We start from the raw sequence: 26,256 nt of genomic DNA, 5'->3' as shown, positions 1-26,256 counted from the left end.
ACAGTCTGGTAAGAAGATGGAAAAAGTATTGTGTTCTGACAACATTCAGTCAGCATGTAGAAAACTTGCATTAAATGAGTTTTTGCTGCATTTGTTCCCGTCACTTTTCTGAAAATTCATACTTGTGCAACTAAAAGAAACTTGTTTTTGTACATTGTCTATAATAGTGCCTGCTACATTGTTAAGCACTCCGTAAATATTTGTTGAATACATAAGTGAACGATAGTGTCATTTGTATTGGTTTTGACAACTCAAATTGCTAAGTTTTTATTAAAAGAGCAGTTTCCTTCCCCTCAACTTCCAGTACCTGACAACCATTGATATGTTTCTCTCCCTGCAGGTTTTCAGACTGTCATATGAGTAGAATCACACAGCGTTTAGTCTTTTGTGTCTTTTTTAACTTAGACTAAATCTTTTGAGATCATCTAGGTTCTTGAGTGTATCAGTAGTTTATTGCTTTGGTTCTGAGTCGTGGTCTATTGTGTAGATAGACTAGTATTTCTTGTTGTTCATTCACCAGTGGATGGGCATTTGAATTGTTACAGTTTATGGCTGTTATAAATGAATGTGCTGTAAAATCCACATATAAAATCCACATATCGGTCTGTGGACAAATATTTTCATTTCTCTTGAGTAAAGGCTGTGGAATGGAATGGCTCGCTCCTATAGGAAGTGTTTCACTTTATTGGAAAGTGGCTCTATAATTTTGGATTCCCACTGGTGATGTGTGAGAATTGCGATTGTTTACAGCCATTCCAGCACTTGGTAATTTCTGTCTTTTCAAGGTTAGCCAGTCTAGTGAATATGTAGCAGTTTTTCCTTGTGGATTTATGTACATATTTTTGAAGACTGATGTTAAGCACTTTATGTGCCTTTTGGCCATTCATATGGTGTCTTTTGTTAAGTATTCAAAATTTTGCTAAACATTTTGGGTTGTTTATTGAGTAGTAAGAATTTGGATACAGGTCCTTTATTGGATATATGATTCGTAAATATTTCTTCCGAGTGTATGACTTTGTTCTACATTTAAGGCATTTTTATTTGACTTCTTTACATAGTTTCATCTCTCAGGTAAATACCCCTCCCCTCCAAAAGCACACATTGACCATTTTTTTCAATTAGATCCTTATCATATTTATAACTATTTTAAATGTCCCGTGTAATATTTACAGTATCTGGACCATGTTTGAGTCTGGCCCTGTTGACCATATTATCTGTTAACACTGGCATAATTTTTCCTTTTTGTGTTTAGTAATTTTTTAACTGAATATAAGGTATTGTATGCTAAAGAACAGTGGAGACTAAGGTAAATAATATTAATACCCATAAATGGTCACCTATCTCCTTCAGGCTGTTAACATAGGCAATTGTGTCAATATTGTCAGTAGTTGAGCTAGATTTGAATTTTGTTGTTGCTATAGTTACAGTGAGTCTAGCACAAACTTCAAACTTCTCCAGTGTTGAACTATCGTTACCTTGAGCTTAGTAGGAGGTCTGGAGTGCAGGAGAGTTTTTGTAGTATTCCTAATCTATGCCAGATATTTATTCCACACTGCACACCTCGGGCCCAGGGCTCTCTCTAGGTTCTTGCCTCTTCCCCAGCAGTGGGCCACTACTGCTTGTTACCTGGGGCAAGGTTCTTGGGAAGGGGGGAGGGTGGAAGGTGGATTGGTACCCTCCCTTCTCCTGCAGCCTCAGTTTTTAGTCCGGGCTTGTATGCCTGAGCTTCAGGAAAGGGCCTTTCTCAGTGTTCCTGTCTCTCTCATAACTGTTTTTAGAATCTGCATGTCGAATTTTGATAATATCTTGTTCCTTCTACATGGTTGTGATAAACTCTTCTATATCTTTAAGCATAAATGTTCTATATCATATTGTAATATCTGCATTGTTTTGGTGGTCTTTTTCTGCCACTTCTTGTTTCTACTGACACACTACTCATGGCTTTTCCCCTGTAGTGGTTTTTGATTATAAGCTCATGTTCATTGGAATTTTATCCATGAAACTTGTTTGAAAACTACTTTCAAATTGTTTTAAACTTTTTAGTTCTGTCACCAAGAGTACATAAATACAGACTTATGTTTAGGAATTCTCAGGAGACTTTCCTTTTTCCTCATTCCACAGGGCAAAGCCAGACAGTGTTGATCACTAATGGGGAATTTTTATTTCAGCCTTAGGGCTTTGTGTGTTTCTGTTGTGAACTTTATTTTCTGTTCACTGAACATGGTTTGTTAAAATTCAGGCTATAGGCCACCAGGCAGTAGACATTTCTGTGGCAAATGCTGACTCCAGCCTTCACTTCCTCTCATTTCTGATCTAAGGAATTTTCTTTCTTTGAAAAATACATTTTATATTTTACTCAGCATTTTAAGATGTTTTCTACTTAAGTGGCTTTATCTGAATATCCAGTTTACCCTGCTTCTAGAAGTGCAACTTACACATGCTATCTTCTCATACTTCTGGTGTAGCTATTGTATCATAATCATGTGTTTTTTTCTTTTCCGCCAAAACTAGAATTTTAATAGGTTGCTGAATGTGACTTTTTAGTTTTTGAATCCCTGACCAAACCCAGAATAGGTCAGAGGAGGTTGTATAAAGATCTTAGACTTTTCATTTAAGTATATATTCAAATATATATGAGCTCTAAGTATATCAGCATTAATTAGCTATGTGACCTTAGGCAAATTACCAATTTTTTTTTAAAGGTTTATTTATTTATTGTAGAGAGAGTTCATGAGCTGGGGTAGGGGCAGAGGGGGAGGGGGAGAGAGAGAATCTCAAGCAGGCTCCCGCTAAGCGTGGTGCCCTAACACGGTCTCGATCCCCTGATCCCAAGATCACGACCTGAGCTGAAACCAAGAGTCAGCCGCTCAACCAACTGGTGCCCCACCCAGGTGCCCCACAAATTATCTAGTGTTTAAGCCTCTGTCTTCACCTGTTGAATGGGATGGTGATGCTTCCCTTTTTTAGGACTAAATTAGACTGTGATTATTGTATACTTGAAACTAATATAACATTGTATATTAACCATACTGGATTTAAAAAAAGACCATGATTAAACAAAACAATCTATGTAAAACCTCCTTGTCCTGTCACATAGTAGGCATTCAAATGTTAATATCATCATCTTCCTCTGTTAAATATGTGATGAGTTTTCCCTGTTTTTCTCTTGAGTTCTTCCCTGCAAGGAATTTTAGGTAAGACAGTAAAAATATCTCAGCCGTTTGTTCCTATTTAACCCATTTTGTCTATTTAATGTTTAAATTCCTTTGACAAATATATTGGAAGTGATGACTTTTTCTGACTTTTCAATAATGAACTAGATAAGAGAGTTTCATGATTCGGGCAGATGAAAAATTCTCAATTCAGTTCAGCTTGTCAGTTTCAAGGAAGGCACACATTATTAGTTTACCAAACTAGAATTTTATTTTCTAATTAATTGCTATGAGTTTTGTACCTCTGTGGATTATAAACAAGATACAGAAAAAATTACTTATTCTCTTTGCCCTTCTAGTCCTTTAAAAGCTAATTTGTAAAGTGGTATTATTGTAATAGGGTTGTATGGTGACAGATGGTAGCTACGCTTGTGCTGAGCACAGCATAAAGGTACAGACTTATGGAATCACTGTATTTGTGGAATCACTGTGTCACATACCTGAAACTAATGTAACATTGTGTGTCAACTGTACTTCAGTTTAAAAAAAGCTAATTTGTTAAGAACGACTTTTAAATTTGTCTAGATACACAGTTTCTTACTGGCTATTGTGATGCTTCTTTACCAAACTTGAGACCGCAGTAATAATTTAGTTTTTTTTTTAACAAAGATATCAGGGGTTTGAGGGAATTTTATGAAGTCAGTTCTCATTTATTCACTGTAATTATGAAAAAATATAGCATAAAGGGAAAGTCTCTAATACTCTGATTTTAGGAAGTACTTTTCACTTCTCTGTTCAAGATTTTTCTCCTTTAAAAATCAGATGTGTTATCAAGTATCTAAAACAAAACTTTTAAGTACTCTTTTTTCAGGCAGGAGGAGAGCAGGTCCATTCCCTACCTTCTTATGGAATGGGTGAGGAACAGTGAAACTGGATAAAGGCAAGGAAGACCGGGTAGAGGTGGAGGGAAAGTCAGACGTCTGTCCATCCCTCATCAGTCTCTAAAAGATCAAAAGCACCTTTTAATGTAACTAAAATGTTCAATTGAGTCTTTTTATTTTGCATATGAGGGAATGGAGTGTCAGAGAGGTGATTCATACTCGTAAGAACATATAGCTAGTTACTTGCTGAGCCAGGACTGAAGGCCACTCCTGACTCAGCTGTGTCATCCTAAGCAACTTCTTCAGTCTCTTCAAACTTGCTTTTCAAGTGTCAGACGGGATCATGTGTGTATATAAGGTTGTATGGAGGAAGTGGAGGTCATGTATATGTGTGTTTATGAAGTGCTGATGTATACCAGGTGCTCAAGAAATGTTTGTTTCATCTTGGCTTACTATAAATTACTTTTTTTTGGTGAACATAATAAATAAATTTGGCAATAAACACAGAACAGAATATTTTATAGTCTTCCACTTTTTAACAAAATGCACGGGATGCAGGCTGGAAGTAAAACTTGTTTTGGAAGATTCCCTGAATCATTTTAGCTTGAAAAAAATGGAAGTTTTCCATCATCTTTAGATGTTCTGATTTCGGTCAGTGCATTATTGCCTTGAGTCAGATATACCAATTTATACAAAAGGGATTTTGAAGATTTTTCCTTGCCCTTTCTTTTGTGAGTTGTTCTCACGTGAGCTTTGATCCTCACTGAATGACCTTATAAAAAAAAGAGAAATACCAATGAAGTTTAAGACGTACACTTTCCACTCAAGTTTTTTTCCAGATAAATTTACAGTGTTCTGAATCTCACCTTTGTGTTTGACCCTGGTTGAAAAACTCAAAATTTTTCCTGAGCACAACAGCCTGATCCCACTAGTCACATTTGAGCTTTACACTGCTTCCTTTGCCGTTTTAACAAACATAAATTCCAAGGATTGCATCATTTTAGATGGATGAAGTAAGTTAACATTCTCTTATTTGGGAAGACTTGGTTTTTTTGATGACATGGAGTTTGGTGTTTGTTTACCACATTTATGGAAAGCATTCTGCTTTAGGTCAGTAACAGTGTGCAAACCAAACCCAAAAAACTTATAAAACAAGATTTCTCTTCCCTCTGTAAAACTTGTGAGTGTACCTAGTTCAGTATTTTTGCTGATCAGGCTAGTGAAGAATTTAAAAACTGAGGACTTAGTATTCAGAGGGATACATGCACCCCTGTATTTATAGCAGCATTATTTACAATAGCCAAATCATGGAAGTAGCTGGGTCCATTGATAGATGAATGAATAGTGAAGATGTAGTGTGCACAGGCACACACACACACACACACACACACACACACACACAGAATATTATTCAGCCATAAAAAAGAATGAAATCTTGCCATTTGCAAGGATATGAATGGAGCTAGAGAGTATAATGCTAAGTGAAATAAGTCATTCAGAGAAAGACATAGACTATGATTTCACACATATGTGGAATTTAAGAAACAAAACAAATGAGCAAAGAAAAAAAAAAAAAGACAAACCAAGAAGCAGACTCTTAACTATAGAGAACAAACTGGTGGTTACCGCAGGGGAGGTCTGTGGGGGGATGGGTGAAATAGGTGATGGAGATTAAGGAGTGCTTTTGTTGTGATCAGCACTGGGTGATGTGTGTATGGAATTGTTGAATTATTATATTGTACACCTGAAACTCATATAATACTCTGTATTTACTGGAATTAAAATTTAATTTAATTGAAAACAAAAACAAAAACTGAGGACTTAGCACCAGCCTTAGGCTCATTTAGCTATTTCCTTTTCCTTACTTTAACAGTGGGGCTCTTAAGAGGACATAGTGTCTAGATGTTTACTTGAGAGATTAATATTCCTTTTTTTTGAAGTTTAAAAGAATTTTAAAAAGTTTAGTACAGTTAAAGTCCAAGCTGATAGCATTTACAGTAAGGAAAGCTACTTAGAATATTCACCAGACTGTATGTTAAAGACTTCATCTGCTGAAAATGAGCAATAAAATATCCCAGGCAGTATATATGAATATGTAATTTAAATACTTGTGCTACTAAATGAAAACTCTTTTCTTATGTACTTGCCACTTCATAAACTCTCTGTTAAGTATCGGCTGAATAAATAAATGAATGTGAGTTGATATTGAGCTTTTTAATTGGTAGTTGGTTGTGAAAAATCAGTTTATAAGTTTTACTTAGAAGGGCAGTTTGAGCTAGGGCTCAAGGTGTGGCTTGTGGGTCTGCAAGATCACCATTATCACTAAGTCTCCAGAGAAGAGTGAGAGGAAGATGGAAAGATGTTGGCTGCATGGAGAAGGAGTCCTCCTCTGCCTCATTTTCCACTGGTTGCTTCAAGGAAGAGGGGACAGTTTCACTCAGGCTTTGACCAGCATGGGAGTAACCCTATTACCTTCTAAGCAGTGTTTAACGGAAAAGTTTCCAACCAGACATCAACTACACTATCCCCACTCATGTCCGCATTTCCATCACCCTGTCTACCAGCCTGGAAATGGTGATGCTCAGCTTCAACTGATGACATCATTCCTGTAGCTAACTTATGATCTGGGATGATCCACTCGTCAGGTGGAATCCAGAGGACTATGGGGGCATCAGGAAATCAGCATGACTACTAAGAACCTGTGGCTTCCAGCTATCTTCAGCGAGGAGTTCATGGATGTGGATCAGGCACCTACAAGTCACATGGCTTATGTCACCTGTGAAGGTTGCATCAGATAAGATAAGCCAGTGTGAGTGGTCAGCAGTGATCTGGACATCTTCTGTTTCCCCTTTGATGACAGAACTGCATTCTCACCTTCAGCTCTTTCATCTTAGCTGGTAGCCCAGCCTGAATGTGATGAGCCTTCTGGGATTCAGTGGCTTTCTGGTTGTCATCAATGCCTTCAGCTTCTTTCTGCCAGCAGAAAGTGACAATCATGCCCCATTCAAGACAGCTTCTGCTGCATTACACCGTCTTTCTGCTCATGATCAATGACTTATTCCTGGCCACTGGCACCCCGCCACATCAGTGTCTCCTTTGCCCTGTGTTTGTCTCTGCCGAAGCAGGTCAGCCTACTGGGGACCATTTTCATTACCTCCCTGTTGTACCCGTCACCTAGCCACCACCTTGTTTTTACATTGTACCAGACCAAAGAAATGCTGCCCTCCTGCAACCCAGAAGGGAAGTAAGGACCTGGGTCTCACTCTTACCCACTGCCTGGCATAAGGAGCTAGTGGAGTTGATGGGGAGGGTGCCTCGTAACAAGGAGGCAGAGTTAAATGGATGCCCTGTATCAACAAGGGCCAGTAGGAACACAAGGCTCAGAAGCAGCACTTGGTGGACCTTTGGGTACAGTTCAGCCACACAATGGACACTGTGCTCTTCTATCTCTGTCTGCTTTTTATGGCCTCTTCTATCATCATGGTCACTGTCCTCGGGAAGACCTTGGCTGATACCCACCTACAATCCCCATTCTAGAGCTTCTCTTGCCTCTAGAAACCAGCCAGGCTCTTATACCATCCAATCTTAGCTCCACAGTCTCGGCAACCACCTAGTTTTTAACTCAGCTCTTCTATGCAGTTTCAGACCAGACCCAGGTCTGCCCTCTGCCCTCAGAAGTTACGTCCTTGTTCCTGTGTGCCATCAGCTCCTCTCAGCCCTCCAATGAGTTCTGCCTCAATCCTCAGGATTCAGGTTTCTGGAATATTCCCTTGGTTGAATCACCCTCAGTAAGCCTCTTTGTGGGGCGGGGGGGAGAGGACAAATTGACCTTATTTTTTGAAGATAAATTTTTATTAAAATTCAACTAAGTCTGTAATAATTTTTAATAATTTTAGTTGCTAATTTTTGCTAATAAAGACTTGGGGTTTTCTTTAAGTAAAAAATTTGTGTTTGATAGTGGCAATTAAGGATATAAGCGGTATTCCTAGGGAGACATTTAAAAATACAATAATGAGTAACAGTGTGACATTTGGTATGCCAGTGATAGTTATCCCCTTATTAAATGGGTCCTAAAGAGCTACCAAAGTATGAAAATAAGAAAACAGTATCCCTTAAAATGTTACATAATTAAGAATGACCATTATTTTCCCTATATTAGCTGAAACTTTCCCCAGTTTTTTCTTTTCCTGAATTAATCGTGGTTTCATTGCTTAAAATGTGTTAAAATATTTCTATTTACCTGTTTTTCTGCAAAGTACATATTTTGGACTCTTGATAATGATTTCAAATGATACTAAAATGCTAGAATTTTTTGTGATTAATTGGTTACCAATCTCACCGTAGTAAACATTCCTGGATTCACAATAAAAGTGAAGATGTAAAGGAAAAGGAAGAAGATGTGTGCTTGAATCATTATTGTTAAATTTTAGTTAACGCTTTTAAAGAAATGCAGATTACTTAAAGCTTTTCTAACATTTTATTATAAAAATACAAAAAAGTTGTAAGACTAATGCAGGGAATACCATATACCTAATTAAATTTTGCAGTTACTTCTTTATATTTGCTTTATCATATATGGATCTATCTATCTATCTATCCTGTTTATTCATCAGTCCTTCTTTTTGCTGCATTTCAGACTAACAGGCCTACACCAGCACACTTCAGCTCTTCATCATGCATACCTGCAATCAGCATTCAATATTTGTAGTGTTTTGTCATTCTTAAATTTAGATAAAGTAAAGGTAGTATTGAATGTATTTTGACAAATATATACATTTATGTAACCCAAACTCTTACGAAGATATAGACCATTACCATGACTTGAAACAGTTTCCTCCTACCCCTCTCCCAAACCCACCCCCCACTTACCGTGGCAACCACTTTTCTGAGTTTTCTCACCAAAGATTTGTTTTGTTTGTTCTAGAATATTATATAAATGGAAACATACAGTATGTACTTTATGGTATAAGCCTTCTTTCTCTGAGCATAATGTTTTTGGATTTCATCCATATTGTTGCATATTATCAGTAGTTTGTTCCTTTCTTTAATGAGTTGTATTACATTGTGTACTACAGTTAATCTGCCCCCTTGTTTATGGTCACCTGGCTATTTCCTGTTTTTCACTATTATGAATAAGCTGGTGAGAACAAGTCTTCTACTTGCTGGGTATTTATTTACATTTGGTTATCTCAAGAACTTAAAAATTAGAGTGTTAAAAATTGAGCTTACCCAAGTGCGTATCTTTTCCACAAGTCCGTATTTCAGTGAATGACACCACCATTCACAGCGTTGTCTGAGCCATTACCTTGAGTGTTGTCCTTGACTGCTTGCTGTCCCTGATCTGTCATGCATAACCACATACAAAGTGCTGCCAGTACTGTCTTCTTCACATTCACTCACTTTGCCTTAGGACTGTAATCATTACCCTACTTGAAGCCATCCCCATCTTTCAGCTGGATTATCAGAACAACTTCCTAACTGGTCTCCTTGCCATCTCTCTTGGCCCTCACTCCATTCCTTTCTTCAAACTACTGTCACTCATCTTTGAAAAAATACACTTTAGATCATGTTACTTATTAAAAAATGCCTAGTTTCCCAGTTGCTCTTAGGATAAAAAAGTAAAATCCTTATCCTCTTTGCAAGTCTGCATGGTTTAACTCCTCCTGCCTCTTCCTGGGTCTCATCTTTCTAGCCACCCTGGGTTTGCATGTCTTTCATGCTTCCCACATTGGGCTTTGTCCTCCTCTGCTGTGGGTCAGGCTCTCTAATTGGGTCATTCCCATTTCTACACAATTGTGTTCTGTCTCCCACACTAAAGGGAAATGAAAACTGCCTGTATCAGTTCAGATTAGAATTGTCTGTGGAAACAAAGCAAAACAAAATGATTGTTGTTTAAATAAGTTGGAAGATTACTTCTCATAAAAGAACAATGCAGGTCTGGTGTGGTGACAGTGTTCCCCAGAGACCTAGTAAACCAAGGTACTTCTACCTATACAGTTCCCCACTCTTGGAATATGGCCCTTATCTTCATAATCCAAGTTGGAACTTCAGACACCACAGTCTAATTAGCAGAATGGAAAAAGGGACAAAAGACATTGAATCATGAAATTTCCTAGAATCTCCCAATATTTCCCTGGGCAGAACTTAGTTTCCTAGCCATACCTAGCTTCAAGGAAGTCAGAGTAGTTATTTTAGGTGTCCATGTCCCAGCTAAAAATTAGGGTTCTAATTGGGAGAAAGTGGACATTGGTGTAGGCTCTGTAACTGTTATACTTCCCTTGACACGTCATATTCCTCTCCAGCCACGGTCTTGTTTTTCTGCTTCTTGTTAAGAGTCAAAACTTCTTGAAGGAGTTGTCTAATCATATTCTACTTCTCAACTCATGCCAACTGTTGTGCTCACCCTTCCACTTACATGGTTGTGTCAGGGTTACCCATGATCCTGGTGTTTTAAAAATCCGAGTGATACTTTGAAGTTTTCATCTGACTTGATTTCTTAGTAGCTTTCAGTTCTTTTCTTTTTTCCTTGAGGAACTCCTCTATGGGGATTAGCGGGGAGTTTTTCCTTTGTTTTCTATGACCTCATGGTCATCTACCACCATTCTGGACGTCCATTCCCTCTCTGATGTTTTCAGCATCTCCTCTTCTACCCAATGTCTAAACGTTGGAATTTCTCAAGGTTTAGTTTTTTGTTTGTTTTTTTTAATTAAAGTAATAGATAAGATTCTTCATTTTAGCCACTTTTAAGGGGCATTAAGTATATTCACACTGTTTTACAACCATCATCACCATCCATGTTTGGAACTTTTTCATCTTCCCAAAGTGAAACTCCATGACCAGGAAACAAGACCCATTCCCCCTTTCCCCTACCTCCCACTTACATTCTACTTTGTAAATTCTTAAGGTTAGTTTCACACCTAGATTGGAAGGACCTTTGTTTCTTCTTTATGTCCTTCATAGGTGAGAGCCTCAGATTCCATAATCTTAAATACCATCTAATTCCAAATTTATATTTCCGATTAAATTTTTTTCCTTCTGATCACTAGTTCTTATCACCTTAGCCTGATATTTCCACTTGGCTGGAAATCCACTTCAGTGGCTCATGGACTTTAAAAATGTAGCCTAACTGAAACTTTTATGTTCTTAGTCTCATTTGGTCTCTTTCTTACTTCCAGTCTCAGTGATGGCACCAGCCAACCAGAAAGCTGATTAATAACTTGCTAGCTCCCCTTCCATCACTCCTCCCCAATCAAGTCAATCAGTAGTCTTGGCTGTTCCACTCTCAGCATACATTGATTTGCTTCGTTTTTCTTTATCTCTACCATCCTTACCTTTCTCCATGTTCCCATGATCTCTTGCTTGACAATTGCAGTGCCATCCAAGCTCATCTTTCTACTCTTGCCTGCCTCTTTCAATGTGATCTGTAAAACACAAATAAGGTCATGTTCCTCCAAGGCTTACAGCCCTTCATGGCCTTCCTTGTGCTGTTAGAAGGAGCTTTCCGGGCTTTATATGAGTTGGTCCTTACATTCCTCTCCACCTCACTCTTGCCCTTTTCTCCTCCCTGTTGGTCATCTTTCAGTTTCTTTAACATCGAAAGCTTCAAGGCCTCTGCTTGCTATGTTCTTTATGTTTTCTTGAATCTTTCAGGTCTTGGCTTAACATCCTCAGATTGTCTCACCTAATACAAAGTGTGACCCCTTTTATTGTTCTGACTTAAGGCATCCCGTTCTTTTTTAACCCCTCCGCCACTTAAAAAATGATTTCTTCCCCTTGCCTTTACTTCATTTCTCCCAGTAGATTTACTTTATTGTATTTGTTCATTTTCCCCAGTAGACTGTAATCTACCAGTGATCAGGAGCTGTTTAAATTCTGTTCACTCTTTATGCCTAATATTTAATGCAACAACTGGTACATATCTGGCATGCAGTAAATATTTAGAAATGAATGAATCCTGCTCCCTCTTTCTGACATGATTTGCATCCCCCCGTTTGATGTAACCATGCTTCATACTGTGGCTCATTTCTTCAAGATAGCCTTCCTTAATTAATAGAGACCTGGCATCTCTCTGTTAGGTGATATCATTGCAATGTGTATCCTTATGTCCTATAATTAAAGTCAGGGTTGTTTGGTTCATTTCCCTGACTGTACCATCAGCCTTGTGAGAGCAGTCGCCATAGCTCTTCTGGTCCATCATCCTTGCTCTTTGGTTGAGCATAGTGTCTCATAATCTTTATAAGAAGATTATCAAGATTTGGTAACTTGATTTTGTTAGAGATATCAATACTATTACATTTTTTTTCACAAGTTATATACTGTTAAACCATTATATTCAAGTCATACACAAGTTACATCTGATAGTTCAAATTTAATCTTTTTATAGCTCCCTATGATAGCAGCTATGATAGAGATCTGGTTAGTCCTTCTGCGGAATTATAATAAAGTGATAGTTGGAGAATAAAATAGCCTTAAGAATCATAGATCCTTATGTCCCAGAAGAACCAAGGAACTGGCTCTTCACTAATACTATAGGTCATCACAAATAACCTACCCATACCCCATGAGAATTCTCCTTGGTTTGGAGCACAGGTCGGAAGGTGGAGTCCATGCTCTCTTTCGCTCACAGTGTTTTTTACATAATTGAAATAGGTAACATTTAGAAATCAGGAGATTTAACACAAAAATCTGTCTTATCTGTTAGAATGGGCAAGTGTGGTTCCCTGAGCTGGTGCCAGCCGTAGGTTAGAGTGGAGTGGAAGTGACAGAACATGAGCATCCCACTGTCGAAGCCCATACTTGGCCCAACTTGCCACTCACTATGCATTTTAGTTGAAGAGTTTCTCCATTATTATGCACATATACCTTGGGAGAATAAATTCTGTCAGTGATTCAGAATTTACTTTCATTTAAGGAATATTCACTCAGTTCATTTATTCTGATAAGCAGATTCCTCAAGGATACCATTTTTTGAATGACGTAAAGGAGACTGTGTAGATGGAGTGGCTGTACTCAGATACACCAAGTGCCAAGTAATTGGAAAGTCTTAGGTGATTGTTGCCTCTTCTGTCCCCTTTGTCTAACTCCTTCATCACTCTTAGTTACTTTAACAATGCTTCTTGGGGTGCCTGGGTGGCTCAGTTGTTAAATGTCTGCCTTTGGCTCAGGTCGTGATCCCAGGATCCTGGGATCGAGCCCTGCATTGCTCTCCCTGCTCCGCTGGGAGCCTGCTTCTTCCTCTCCCACTCCCCCTGCTTGTGTCCCCTCTCTCGCTGGCTGTCTCTTTCTGTCAAATAATTAAATAAAATCTTAAAAAAAAAAATAAAAAAACCCAATGTTTCTTAGATCCTAAGTGCTAGATTCAAATGCTTAAAAATGAACAAGATACAGTTTGTTGGCCATCGGGAGGCCACCTCATTGGTGGGATTGGTAAAATGAGCAAAGAAGTAAGGACTGTAATGTTGCCACACACAGTAAAAATGGGGAGGGGAGAGCGGAACGTGACTTCTGCCTGAGAGGTTGGGAGAGTTTTCACAGTGGGGGGCACATCTGAACTAGGTTTTGGTTGATATGTAGGAGTTGGCTGAACTTTTTGAGATAAATTAGTTAAGCCTGCCTATAGTGTGGAACAGTTTGAAACCCCTTATCAGTGATTCTCAATGGGGCAAAGCAGTGTGGGACCATAAAAACGACCATGCAAGCTGAAACTGCAAAGTGCTTTCATTAATCAGTGGGAAAATTGAACGCTGTGCAGTGCAACTTCTAAAAATTTTTGTGAAAATGTTAAAGATTTCCCTGTCAGTGATAAATATATAGGAAAATGAAAAAGATATTAAAGCTAATATTTAATGCACTGTTTTTAAATGTTAGAAATATTGAGAATTAATGCATTTCATTTCTTTGTAAAAAACTTGTCAAGAATAGTTGGAACGTGACTTTTTTATTGTACACTTTGTGATATGGAGGGAGCATCTTTTCTCTGCCTCAGTGAATTGTCGTGACCATAAGTCTAGATCAGATTCCAACATGTCATCCTTTATACTTTCAAGGTTGTGGACTATCTCCTGGAGTTTCTTTAATGTGAAATTTTTTGCTGGCATCAGCTCCTCCTTGTCACAACCACTTTCATTATTTATGTCCCTGAGTTTGTCTTCACTCAGTCTCCTCTGGCCGCATATCACAGCCCCACCAGCAACGGCAGTGTCAACATTCCCGTCGTCCCCTGTGGATCCTATACCCCTGACGTTTGACTCAAGTTTCACTTCCAGCAATGTCACTGTTGGTTCGTTTGCTACACTTTCATCTTGGTTGGCCAGTTTCCACTTTTGATTATCCATTTTTGTAAAATCTCACTCGTTTTTGACCCTGGGAGACAAGAAGTCGGTACAACTGCTTGCTTTGCTGTCTGTGCACGAGGTAATTACAGACGTGCAGTGAGTAATCCGCAACACGCTTTGAAAGAAGCAAAGTGATTCATCACTGATGAAGATGCATGTTACGTATGTAGTGATTTGTGTACTGGAGAACTGGCAGTGGAATGTGTATTTGATGCAACTACTCACAATTAATGTACTTTGGTAACTGGAATGTAAACTTGTCTTGTTGGGGGTTGGTGTTGTTTACCTAAGCTGTGGTAACTAACATTTGTGCATCTTGGGACTGTGCAAAGCCAGGACGGTCACTTTGGCCATCTTGAGTGAGTTTGTCCTGCCCTTTGTTGGAAGTTGAGCATCTGTAACCCTGGCCACTGAAGTGCCAGTGTGGCCCTCTTGTGTCACTGTGACAACCTAAATGCTTCTGACATTCTCTCTATGTGCATGGGGGTGGTGGTCCTTCCCTGGATTGAACCGTTCTGGGGCAATCTCTGGGTTGCTCTGTCATTAATGAATCAGTGTTGAGGGGCAGACGCTCTGCTGCTATGAGTCCTGGGAGGGTGAGCTTTCAGATGACCTCCCCGTAAGTATATGGTGCTTTCCACTTCATAAGCCAAGTGGGTCAAAAATTGTTCTTGCTAGAGAGTCATGTGACTTCGATTTTAGCCAGACTCTGCCACATACCATCTGCTGCTGAACCTCTTTGATTCCTCATTTCTTCATTTGCCGAATAGGTGTCACCTATCTGATTTACAAGATTATTGCATGGAACCCATGGGAAATGTATATGAATATTAGACAAATGTGAGGAATTGTTCTGGAGATGATGAATAACCTAATCAGTGATCTCTTGGATTTAAAATGAAATACAACAGAGCCTTCTAATGTCTCGCAAAATAAACATCCTCAGCTTTTAGACACCCCCTCGTGTGAGAAGTTCACTACTTTCCCATCTCTACTTTTCAGGGTTTTCTAGTTGGCTCTTTTCTCACGTAGCTCCCTTCATGGTGAAATGCAGCAAATTGACTCACAATCCATTAGTACATGGGGTAACTTTAAACAGCCTTCTCCATGAGGATAGACCTTATTTCTCTCTTGATATAAGGAAAATAAAGCACAAATGAACTGACTTTTTTTTTCTTTTTTTTTTTTTTTTGTGAAGCAGGCTGCAGATGTCTCCCAGCTGGTAGCCATTTTGAATGATGAATTTTCAATAGTTTAGAGTACAAATGTCAAGTTAGAGTGTTCAGCGTTCTTTTCCTGGTCCAAGAATAAATATTTCAAGTAAAGTCAGCATAAGTAGACTTACTGTTGGTTGATCTGAGATACTGTTTACTTACCTGTGGATTTTTAACTTTATGTCTAGATTGAAGAATTTGGTGAAATAAGCACGTTAGTAGAATTGTTGGTTTGGCAAAGGTTTCCATCATCTGTAAGATATTATCCTATAATTGCTGCAAACTTGCAAAATCTGTAGTATAGTGAACATTGGTAGATATGTTCTCTTTCCACATGGTGTACTAATCTGGAATTTGTTGGAGATGGAAAAACATTTATTATCATTTGAGCGTTGAGGAATATAAGTAGAAATTATTTTTTATCGTGGCTGAAACTACATGTAGAATTTGATTATGTAGAATTTGAGTAGATATTTTTCTTGTTTATTTTGTTTTAATTTCGACAATTTATTTTGACTAAGTGAAATTATTTAAATGATTCCTTGTAAATCTGTGATGAAATTTTTTTCTGTAGCTGATAGAACTTTTCTCCAATTAAAAAAATTCCAAATTCCAGCCCATGTTAACATTACTGTCCCTTGCCTTCTCTCCCTCCCTTACTCCTCATAGAAACTAAAACCAAAACAAGAACGTATGATTCCATGTGTATTAGATATCTTTTTAATATTAAAAAAGCAGTGCTATTACTCTTTGATCAGGGTACATTATGCCCTGTTTACAAAATACAGATATGAATAAGAAAGTTAAGATGACTAATTAACTTCTTAAGCTGTTATATATCCACAGCATGCTATCTTCATCACATTTTTCATCATGAAAAAGTAACTTTCAAGCATGCACTACAAAAATATATATTCTTTCTGATACAAACAATCTTAATTTTAATTGCTTCATATGTTTCCAAATTGATATTCTTGGCTCAGTTGCTTTTGTTACTATAAATATTTTCTGTTCATCACATCTGAGATTAGCATAAGAATTAAGTTACATTTCCATTATTAATCCCTTGTAAGCAATGAGTATAGCAAGTCTAACAATGGAAACTTAAAATAATTATTTTTCAAATAGTTTTATCTTTAGATGAAAGCCTCCCGAATCTCCTCTCCCCTATGACATAGAGAATTGCTGCTTATAATAAGAGAAATAAAGAAACCTAGCAGAAATTGGTAGAATCGAGAAGACATTCTCTTGACAATGAAGATGTCCATAAGTTGAAACTGACCCATTTGAAATGACATAAGCATATAGCATCCAGAATCGTGAGTTACAGCAGGTCTTTAAAATATTTAAGTTGAATCATTTTCAGTAAACATTTGAGCTTTGATTTTTGTGAAGGTAGAAACCAGGACAATGAGATTAAAGAAACAAAACCAAAAAAACTAGCTGGAACTCACTTTAGGATTTTTCTCCCTGTGACGGAAGATAGCCATTTTCGTCTTGGAGGTTTTGTGGCTTGTACACCGAGGCACTCCTTTACCTAACTGACATCATGATATATGGCATCCTTGCTCCACAAGGAAGCACTAGCCATTTTAAGCATGTTTCAGTTCACATTTCACACATCTTATGTTTTGCAGAGGGGTTGGTCAGAGTTAGCCACTTAATCGAATTATTCCTTAAATGCAAATTGAACATTTGGACAGTATCCTGGCTTCCTTAAGAATTGGGGCATAATATGGATTTCTGGAAAGTGATTTCCTTGTAGGAATTAATTGGATTGTGGAAAATGTACAATATCCTTTTGAAAAGGTGTCGGTGTTTTCATCCATTATGAGAGCCTTAAAATTAAGTGCTTTAGTGGACCCATTTCTGTAATTTTTTAAAAACATCAATTCAATACTTAAGGTTTTTTTTAAAACCTTTGTGAAGATGCTAAGAGATCACCAGCAGCTCCTGTTACAGTTTGCAAACCCTGATTGTCTCCTCTGTCGTTGTGCTGATGTTTTAGATGTCACAGGAGCTTGTTATGTCAGCAACCCGGTCTGCTCAGTGACTTTTTTATCACTTGTGTCCACACCTAAGCTCTTGTTCAACTCAAAGACATGGCCTCTTTGAAAAGGAAAGTAAGCACTTAGGTCAGGGTTGTCTGGAAGCTTTCGAGCCTTTTTTTTTTTTTTTTTTGGCTCTAGGAGAAATCCCAGTTTTATCTCCGACCTCCTTTAGCTGCTTTCTTAATGAATAATCCAGAATAATGAGTTAAAATAAGTGTTTAAATATTTAAGGTATGATTTAATGTTTATAGAAAAAATTATTCAAAATTAGTAGTTCTTCAGGCTTTGGTTTTGTGAAGGTAGAAACAGGGCCACAATAAGATTTTTTTTTTTTTTTTAAACTAGTTGGAACTCACTTCAGTTTTGTTGTTATTGTTGATGTTGTTGTTTTTGTTGTTTTTAAAGACATAAGAGTCGTTTTCTTCTCAGAGGTTTTGTGGCTTCTTTGATTTCAGCCGCAGCTACTAGACCTCACCTCTTCCAGCTCTCCTATTTACCTTGATTTACCTCTCAATTTGTCTTGATGACCATTCAGGACATCTTTTTAAAAATAGCTTGCTGGATACAGAGCTTCTGACTTGCTTAGTGCCCTAATTTCTGCCTCTGCACCCCACGATCTGTGTCCTCACCCCACTTCTCCCAGGGCTCATGCTTCAGGCCCCTTTTCCAATAATCCAACTGCAGTGCTGGGGTTCCTGGACCATTGTCCACCTGTACTCCCAGCAGAGAACTACACTTCCTCCTCCTCCTGATCACAGGACTGCTTCACACTCTAGTACTCCATAACTGGTGGACACTAAAACCAACCATTAGTGTACGGTGTCTATGCTGTAGGGACTGACTTGGAGTCGTTGGAGGTGATGGTTTGAAAAGCTTCACTGAGAACTTCTTACGGGGAATTTTGACTTCCTAAAAGTGCAGTAAGTATGGCCTCTTCCTATTTGTAGTGACTCTCCTGGTTTTCAGAGTGGATTTGTAGTGAACGATGGCCAAGCACAGGTACTGCACAGCTTTGGTTTGTGTCATGTCTTCAAGGCTATATGAGCATGTCCATGTGCAGATCCTTAGGCGGGTGGAGAAGACGTGAGACACATTTGCTGTCCTTGATGCGTGAAGTGAGCCTTGAAGCACCTCAGCCACACTGAATCACCATCAGACCTGCTGGAGTACCTGCCCTCCCTCCTTCTAGACCTTTCTACATGTACTCCTCTCCTATCTGGGGCACGTTCTCCACCTTTTCTCCAGCCAACTATTTCTCTTCCTTTAAGGTACAGCATTAATAGGCATTTCCTTAACATAAATTTCCTTGACTACCCATGACTGGGCTAGGACTCCCTCTATACACTCTCATATTGCCCTGCCCCATTATGAAACTTGACACACAGTCCGTAATGCTGGGTTAAGCTGTCCTCTTCCTTGTTAGACCATGAGCTCCTGGAAGGAAGCACCATCTCATTTGCTATAGTATCCCTAGTTTCCAGGACAGTGACTGACCAAAAGTAATCAATATGTAATAATCACTGTGGGCCATATCTGTGTTTGGGGTTTTCCACATGTTTTCTTATCAAAACCTCACAACAATTCTATGAGTAGGTACTATAATTAATTATACAGAGGATAAAAGACTGATAAAAGTGATTTACCCATCATGTAGCTAGAAAGTGGCAGAGCTGGTACTTGACTCTAGAGCCACCTGCTCTTAATGACTAGATCACATACAATGATGAACAAATAAAGGGATGTCTGAGAAGGCATCCAGTCGGAGCTCTGTGTGGGGATTGCAGCCTAATGAACGGCCTTGGTTGGCATTGTGTGGTTGGCATTGACTGGCCACAGATGGTATTCAGTGGAGTCACTTTTTTCTTTCTTTTTTTTTAATTTGACAGAGATAGAGACAGCCAGAGAGAGGGAACACAAGCAGGGGGAGTGGGAGAGGAAGAAGCAGGCTCATAGCGGAGGAGCCTGATGTGGGGCTCGATCCCATAATGCCGGGATCACGCCCTGAGCCGAAGGCAGACGCTTAACGACTGCGCCACCCAGGCGCCCCTGGAGTTACTTTTTTCTAATCATAGAGGGAAGGTCACCTATGGGTGCCAGGTGCCAGTAACTAGTAATTCATTTTCTTTAAAAGGTTTGACATTTACTATAGCTCATAGAACTTTGGAGATCATGTGATATGGAAGATAAAACTCTGGTTTTAGAGTTAGGGATACTAAGCTTAGCATAGTGTCCCTTCCCCACACAGATAGTGTCAATGTTAGGGATGTTGAAAGTGAGCATTTCTGAGTCCCGCCACCTCACTGCACGATGGAGACCTGGGACTGGTGGGAGGCTTAGAGGAAGTGTGTGTAAAGTAGCATTTTGACTTGATGGCTATTATATACTATGAGGATATTTTCTCTGGCATATTATTTTCTGTCTTGAAGCATCTATTGGTGTTTAATAAAAAGGAGTCAAATATATATGCAGGGTGATTTGAAGGGAAGTTCTGCAAATGATTAAGATTTTAGAAAGTTATTCTTGCCACCATATGTTGTCAAGGAAGCTTCTCTATTAGAGTAGTATAATTATGGCATCCAACGTAATTTACTGGATTAAATGGCCAAATTATTTAATTCAGGAAAAGAAAAGTATATAGATTATTTTCTTACTGCTTCCCTACCAACAGAATTATAGTAAGATCTTATTTTTCTATCTTATCTCTTTGGGTGTCTTAGCCAAATTAGAGGAAAATTCGGAATCTATTTTTAGTCACTTTGAAGATATATGTATGTATAGTAGCTTGAAATTACAGGTGATAAAATGTGACCAATGAGAAGTCCCTCCTAATTGGGGCTTCCTGCTCTCATTCAGTGACTATTGAACTTATTCATAAATTTACTTTTCCTTGGCTTTCAGGATTTGAGTAATTTTGTAGATTATATTTTAGAAAACCTTTACTAACCACCTCCCTTAACCTGACCTTTCAGGATGGTGGCTGTGACCTGTCTTTGTGAGCAGGTCCTGTGCACACACCCAGTCCACTATCCGCAGCTGGCTTTCTGGTGTGTGTTCCTGACTGGACTGTAAGCTTGTGGACACCAGGAATTGTGTCTTATTCATAGCTGTGGGTCCTGGAACTTGTGGTACCTAGGCAGGCTCTTGGTAAATATTTGTAGGATGTTACAGCCATTTGTCATGCTCAAATCTTGAAGCATATTTTCAAATATGTATATACATGTTTGAAAAAGAGGCCCCATGTTCCATATAGTTTGGTTATTAGAGGTATGGTCTTTGCAAGCAGTCTGGTGTTTTTATCCTCACTCCGCTGCTTCCTAACTGTGTGAGGAATAAAGTCGTTTACTTCATAAGCATGCTATGAAGACTCGTTTACCCAAATATATCCTATGCTTGCTGTGTGCAGGGTAGGGAGCTTACTTTATTTTGCAGAGACAGATTATAAACAAATAAACACAGAAAATAGGAGAATTTCAGATTGAGTAAGGAGTAGGCAGGAACTCAACACAGTGAGATGGGAAAAATTTGGGCAGGGATCATGTAGGAGTAGGAGTGTGGACACAGAGACCCTGCACGGAAGCCTCCTGGGCATGTTCCTGGAGAGCAGAGGAAGGATAATATTTATTTTATTTTGAAATATGGATTTAGAGATAACAGTTTAATGGTGAAGACAACTAACAAGGACAGCATGGATGGGAGGAGAAGAAGAGGGGCCAGGTCTTACAGGGTTGGGTGGAACAAGTTCACCTACCTTCAGGGCCAGGCCAGTACCTTGACTTAGTGAGGACAGTGTGATCTCACTTGGGTTTTTCAATCTTTAATAGATACACAGGTGTAGAGAAATATTTCTCTGAGAAGAATAGCAGTGCAAACACCATGATAAATGGCAAGTGAGTAATACAAACATGATGATAATGGCAAGTGACCCTTGACCTCCGTGTGAGAGACCAAGTGGGGGTTGGGGGGCAGCCCAGAGCCTCCAGGCATCTGGTCCTCAGTGCCAGCCAAGTGTTGCCATGTGGGAATGTGGGCTCCAAGTGCTAAATCTGTCAAGTTTTCCAAAGAACCAGAAATCTTAATTTCTATGTGAAATTCCCGGAGTTAAAAATGTTGGCTCATGTTTTAAAAACCTTACGATGGGTAGACAAAATGCATCTATTTGCTGCCAGTTTGAAACATCTGCTGAAAGTTCTTTTATGCTATGAAAAGGGGGATTATGTGAAGTACGATGCATGTTAACATGTTTACTGTATAGCCTTAGGCCCAATACATAGCCAGTGCTGAAGGGATAAAGGCACTTTTTATTAATTGCCCCATGTTTAGTTGTCTTCACCTCTAATTTGTTTAGTTAACTCTAAATCTGTATTAAAAAGCATGAATCGGGGTGCTCGTGTGGCTTAGTCGGTGGAGTGTCTGCCTTCACTCAGGTCAGGGTCCCAGGGCCCTGGGATCGAGTCCCACATCGGGCTCCTTGGTCAGCAGGAGCCTGCTTCTCCCTCTGCCTCTGCCTGCTGCTCCCCCTGCTTGTACTCTCCCTCTCTGACAAATAAGTAAATAAAATCTCAAAAAAAAAAAAAAAACCACATAAAAAAATAAGAAGCATATATTAGTTGTTTGCCCTGTCAATTTCTTTGATGAATTCTGTATTCATGGTACAAAGTAAACACTAATCTAGTCTTACATGATAAAGGTAGAGAAGAACAAAGGATGAACAGTTTTTGGTTACTCTTTCTTATTTACCATCTACTGCTTTTGCTCTGTGGTGGTGGTTTCCCTCACTCCTTCTTGTCCCTTCACACATTTGCAGCCCAGTCGCCCCACCCCCCTGGGTTAGTCACATGGAAGCGGAAAAGAACTATGGCCAAGATGCCATTTTGCACCAGGCGAAGGATGACGGGAATGCAGCCTTACGACATGATGTCGTGTTTAGAAGTTTTTCATCAGTTTTAATGAAATACAAATGTGCCCAAAGCAAGTTATTAATTTTTTTTCCCAGAAAGAAAGTCTTCATTTAGTATGGCCTAACCCACGTAGTTTTGTATTACAAGGATTATGTGTGGTGTGTTGCAATCTGTTGGCAGTGGTCTTGGGGAGTTTTATTCAGCACAAGCATCTCTGACAGTTCTGGCGTCAAGTGGGGTCAATTACTTGTTCATGTACTTTTGGTCTTGTTGTCTCTATGTTAAAAACTCTGAAGCATAACGGAGAGGAACACTGGGAGTAACAAAATATACTTGAATATTTCTAATAGATTAAAGGCTTATAAAAATGAATCTCTCTTTTCAGCAAGTTTTTTTTTTGCATTGTTTTAAAATGAGGTCATTTTATCAGCATGAGACTAAAGACTTGAAAATAGTTTTTTTAGAAGAATCTTATCTGTAAATACAAGCTCTTAATTGAATCAATATTTTTCTCTCTTAATTTTTGTTACAGATCATGGAGGAAACAAATACGCAGATTGCTTGGCCATCAAAACTGAAGATTGGAGCCAAATCCAAGAAAGGTAAATCATGAGAAATAGAGAAATTGGTGGTTTTGATAATGGAGGCTGGATTTACTGGAAGTTTGCAAGGGAGAAAATCAACCCTTATTCTTACCATGTATGTCCCCAGATATTTGTGAAATAACAATATTTTGGAAGGTTTATCAAATTAAAATTATTCCTTTTATCCAACAACCAAAAAAACATTAAGTATTTTATTGTAATGGAAATGTTATTATGGAAGATACCATAGCAAATTACGATTTCAGGGATGTCCTTTCATTCAGTGGCCATGAGTCATGGTGATTCTCTTGCATGTAACAACATGTTTTCAACACATAAACTCCCAGTGTTTATACTTTAGGCTTCTTGTTTTTGTACCACACGAGTTTAATAGCTATTTTTTTCTCCCTCCAATGCGATAGAAACCTTAGGTTTCCTTTCTTGCCTGCTTCTACTCTTCATCTGTCAAACAGTAATGAACCCAGTACATTTCTCTTTTAGGCTGAGCGTTGCCCTTGAGTGGTCTTTCTTCTGCTTTATCCTAGAACACACCACTCGATGCAGGAATGGAAATACAGGCACCATTAGTTTTTTTCCCCAGATTACATAGTATTTTCAAGTGACCTGCCAGTATATATATATCTGGATATTTTTTCAAAGTATAACCTTCATCTCAACAAACTTCATTATGTATACTTCTTAAGAGATACATGTAGTCATTAGGAGCTGGTGGGAGATACTATCAAATAATTCAAAAACAATGATTGTGCAAGCCGAACGTTATCTGTTGTGGTCCAGCTTTTTTGTTGTTGCTGTTTAGTTTCGTATTTGCTTTACCTTCTCCCTATGACTTTTCTTGCTAAATGATACTAAACATTGAAAGATTTCTCTTTTTCTTTTATTTTAGTTCAGATTGCCTTTTAATCTCATTTTATTAGTTACTCATCACATGGAATGTAAATTATTTTACAGTTGTTGTGAGCACTAGCTGGACTACAGTGTACTGGGGTTCCTACAGAAACTCTGCTCTTGTGACTTTCTCGTTTCTGATTGTGGTAGCAAGAAAGGGAAAGCCTGTGTGCTAAACAGCCAGAAGATCTGGTGAATTTCCAAGTGAGATTCCATAACTTCGTACATGCCTTCCATTTGCCAAGTGCTATGGGATATAGTCTCAATCTTCAGTGTGTTGAGATGTTTTGTACTCATTATGCTAAAGAAGAAATTACTCCTTAGTGGGTTATCTACCTATTTGTTTGCTTGTGGCCATTTAAAAATCACTGGCCTATGCTTGAATAAATTGGAACTTGAACATAAATTGGATTCTTTTTCCCTATTGTCAGGTATTTTTACTTAAAGAATGAAATGAACTTCATTACTATCCTAATAGAAATGTAATTTGATCAGTCTCCAAAGAAAACCCCCAAGGAAACATGATTATTAAAATGATTCCAGATAATTTTGGATGACTTCTTCGCTTGCACTACCCATGCTAGGTTTTTTATTTTTTATTCAAAATGTGGTTACAACTTTAGGGATTTTAGATAATATGGAGATAAATAGATGAGGTTAATGTTTTAGTTTCCAGTCATTGACATACTTAACCCTTTCATCACAATGACCAACTATTCCACATTTTGAGTATATATTTTACCTTGAAAATAAAAACATTTCAGCAGTACATTTGGAGGGCATTTAGCATAGTTTCCCCAAGGTTAAACTTAACCTTTGGAATTGTGCCTAAGAATTGATCCCTCCAGGCCTGTGTCTACAGACATCATTTTATTTTTCTATTATTGATGAAGTGCTATGAATGTACACAGTATTGTATGATGAGCAGAATGTGCCAGAAGAGAGAGACTTAGCTCAAGGAAGGGAGGAAAAATCAAAAGTTTTCCTCAGAGGAATTTACGGTTCAGAATTTATTTGAGTTGCTCTTATTACTTAAACACACAGCTGCTGAATCAGTTCTTGGCTAACATCCCTGATATGGTGTATTCCTATATTAATTTTAAAATGGTTAAATTCAGAGATGAAATTTGTTTGATTATAATTTGTAATGGGTAAAAATAAAATGAAAATGGCAGGAGGACCTTCGAAAGGTAATTCTTTGATGCGGATATCTGCCTCTAAATGTTGTATGGAAAACTGTTGTTAGTCTTTATTTTAAACCTTCTTCATTCTAAGCTAGTATTATTCAAGAGACCCAGGACTATAAATGTGTCTAGGGATTCGTGCCATGTTTGGATGGTTATTAAACTCTAAATCCCACAGTGACATGAAGATTTGGATAATCCCCAGACGATGCTCGTGATACAATATAGGCATGGGTTTGTGCTGTATTTTACTCTGTAGACTTTTGCTCCTGTTGGTTGGATATATAAGCCTAGATGGACATTTTTCATGGCTACTGTTACCAGTCTGCCCCCTTCTATACCCTATCGGCATTTAGTCCTGTGCTTTATTTTTTAAGCCATCAACCCTGTATCAGATTGGCTGTGTGGCTGCTTTGGTTGAAGTGCTGGTAGGGAGGGTGCTGCGTGGCACAAAGGCAGAAAGCCAAGGGCCTGAACTTGCTATCACTCAGAAGAATCAGATTCTTCTCTGGAGTATCTGGCTCAGTAGGTCTGCAGTGGGACTGGGAAATGTATACTTAACAAGTTCCTCTGGTGCTTTTATGGTTAAGCTGAGTTTCGGAAACAAAAATCTCACCATCTGACGTGGAAATATCATGACTTAGTTACTGAGGAGACCATGTGTTTAGAGACAGTGGATGACGATTACTATTGAAAAACAGGCACAAGTCCTTCAACAGCCCCTTCTCCTGGATAATGTCCATCTTGGTTTCCAAAAACTGCACTTTTATGGATTCATTAATTTTAAGTTTCTGTCATCTTTGCAGTCAGTTAGCATGAGTAAGCTTAGAGTGGTAACTGTTGTTCTGTGCCTGTGTGAAATATAATTTTGAGTAAAAAGCCACCTGGTAATTGTGCTTCTCTCTATCCCTTTCTTCCCTCTCTCCTCCCTTTTACTCCTCCATTCCTCTTAAACCATATAGAACACAGTGAAAAAATGTAATAGAAACATTTCCATTTAGTAAGCATGGCATTTTGGGAAAGAGCATGTTTGTCATATAAAACTCAGG

The 26,256-nt window shown here is 38.5% G+C and overlaps 1 protein-coding gene and 1 pseudogene across 3 annotated transcripts in view; both read left to right on the top strand.

Moving 5' to 3' along the window:
* BICC1 (BicC family RNA binding protein 1) overlaps positions 1-26,256 on the top strand; it is a 268,534-nt gene that overhangs the window by 131,895 nt on the left and 110,383 nt on the right. For all 3 annotated transcript variants that reach the window (XM_040623916.1, XM_008696275.2, XM_040623917.1), the window contains exon 3: positions 23,063-23,132. In XM_040623916.1, the coding sequence (XP_040479850.1) occupies positions 23,063-23,132 (70 nt within the window). The remainder of the gene's footprint in view (positions 1-23,062; positions 23,133-26,256) is intronic.
* On the top strand, positions 6,950-7,716 carry LOC121101207 (annotated as a pseudogene).

Source organism: Ursus maritimus, unplaced genomic scaffold (genome assembly GCF_017311325.1).
Source record: "Ursus maritimus isolate PB19 unplaced genomic scaffold, ASM1731132v1 scaffold_7, whole genome shotgun sequence".
NCBI classification, from domain to species: Eukaryota; Metazoa; Chordata; class Mammalia; order Carnivora; family Ursidae; genus Ursus; species Ursus maritimus.
This window is presented reverse-complemented; position numbering and strand designations above follow the sequence as displayed.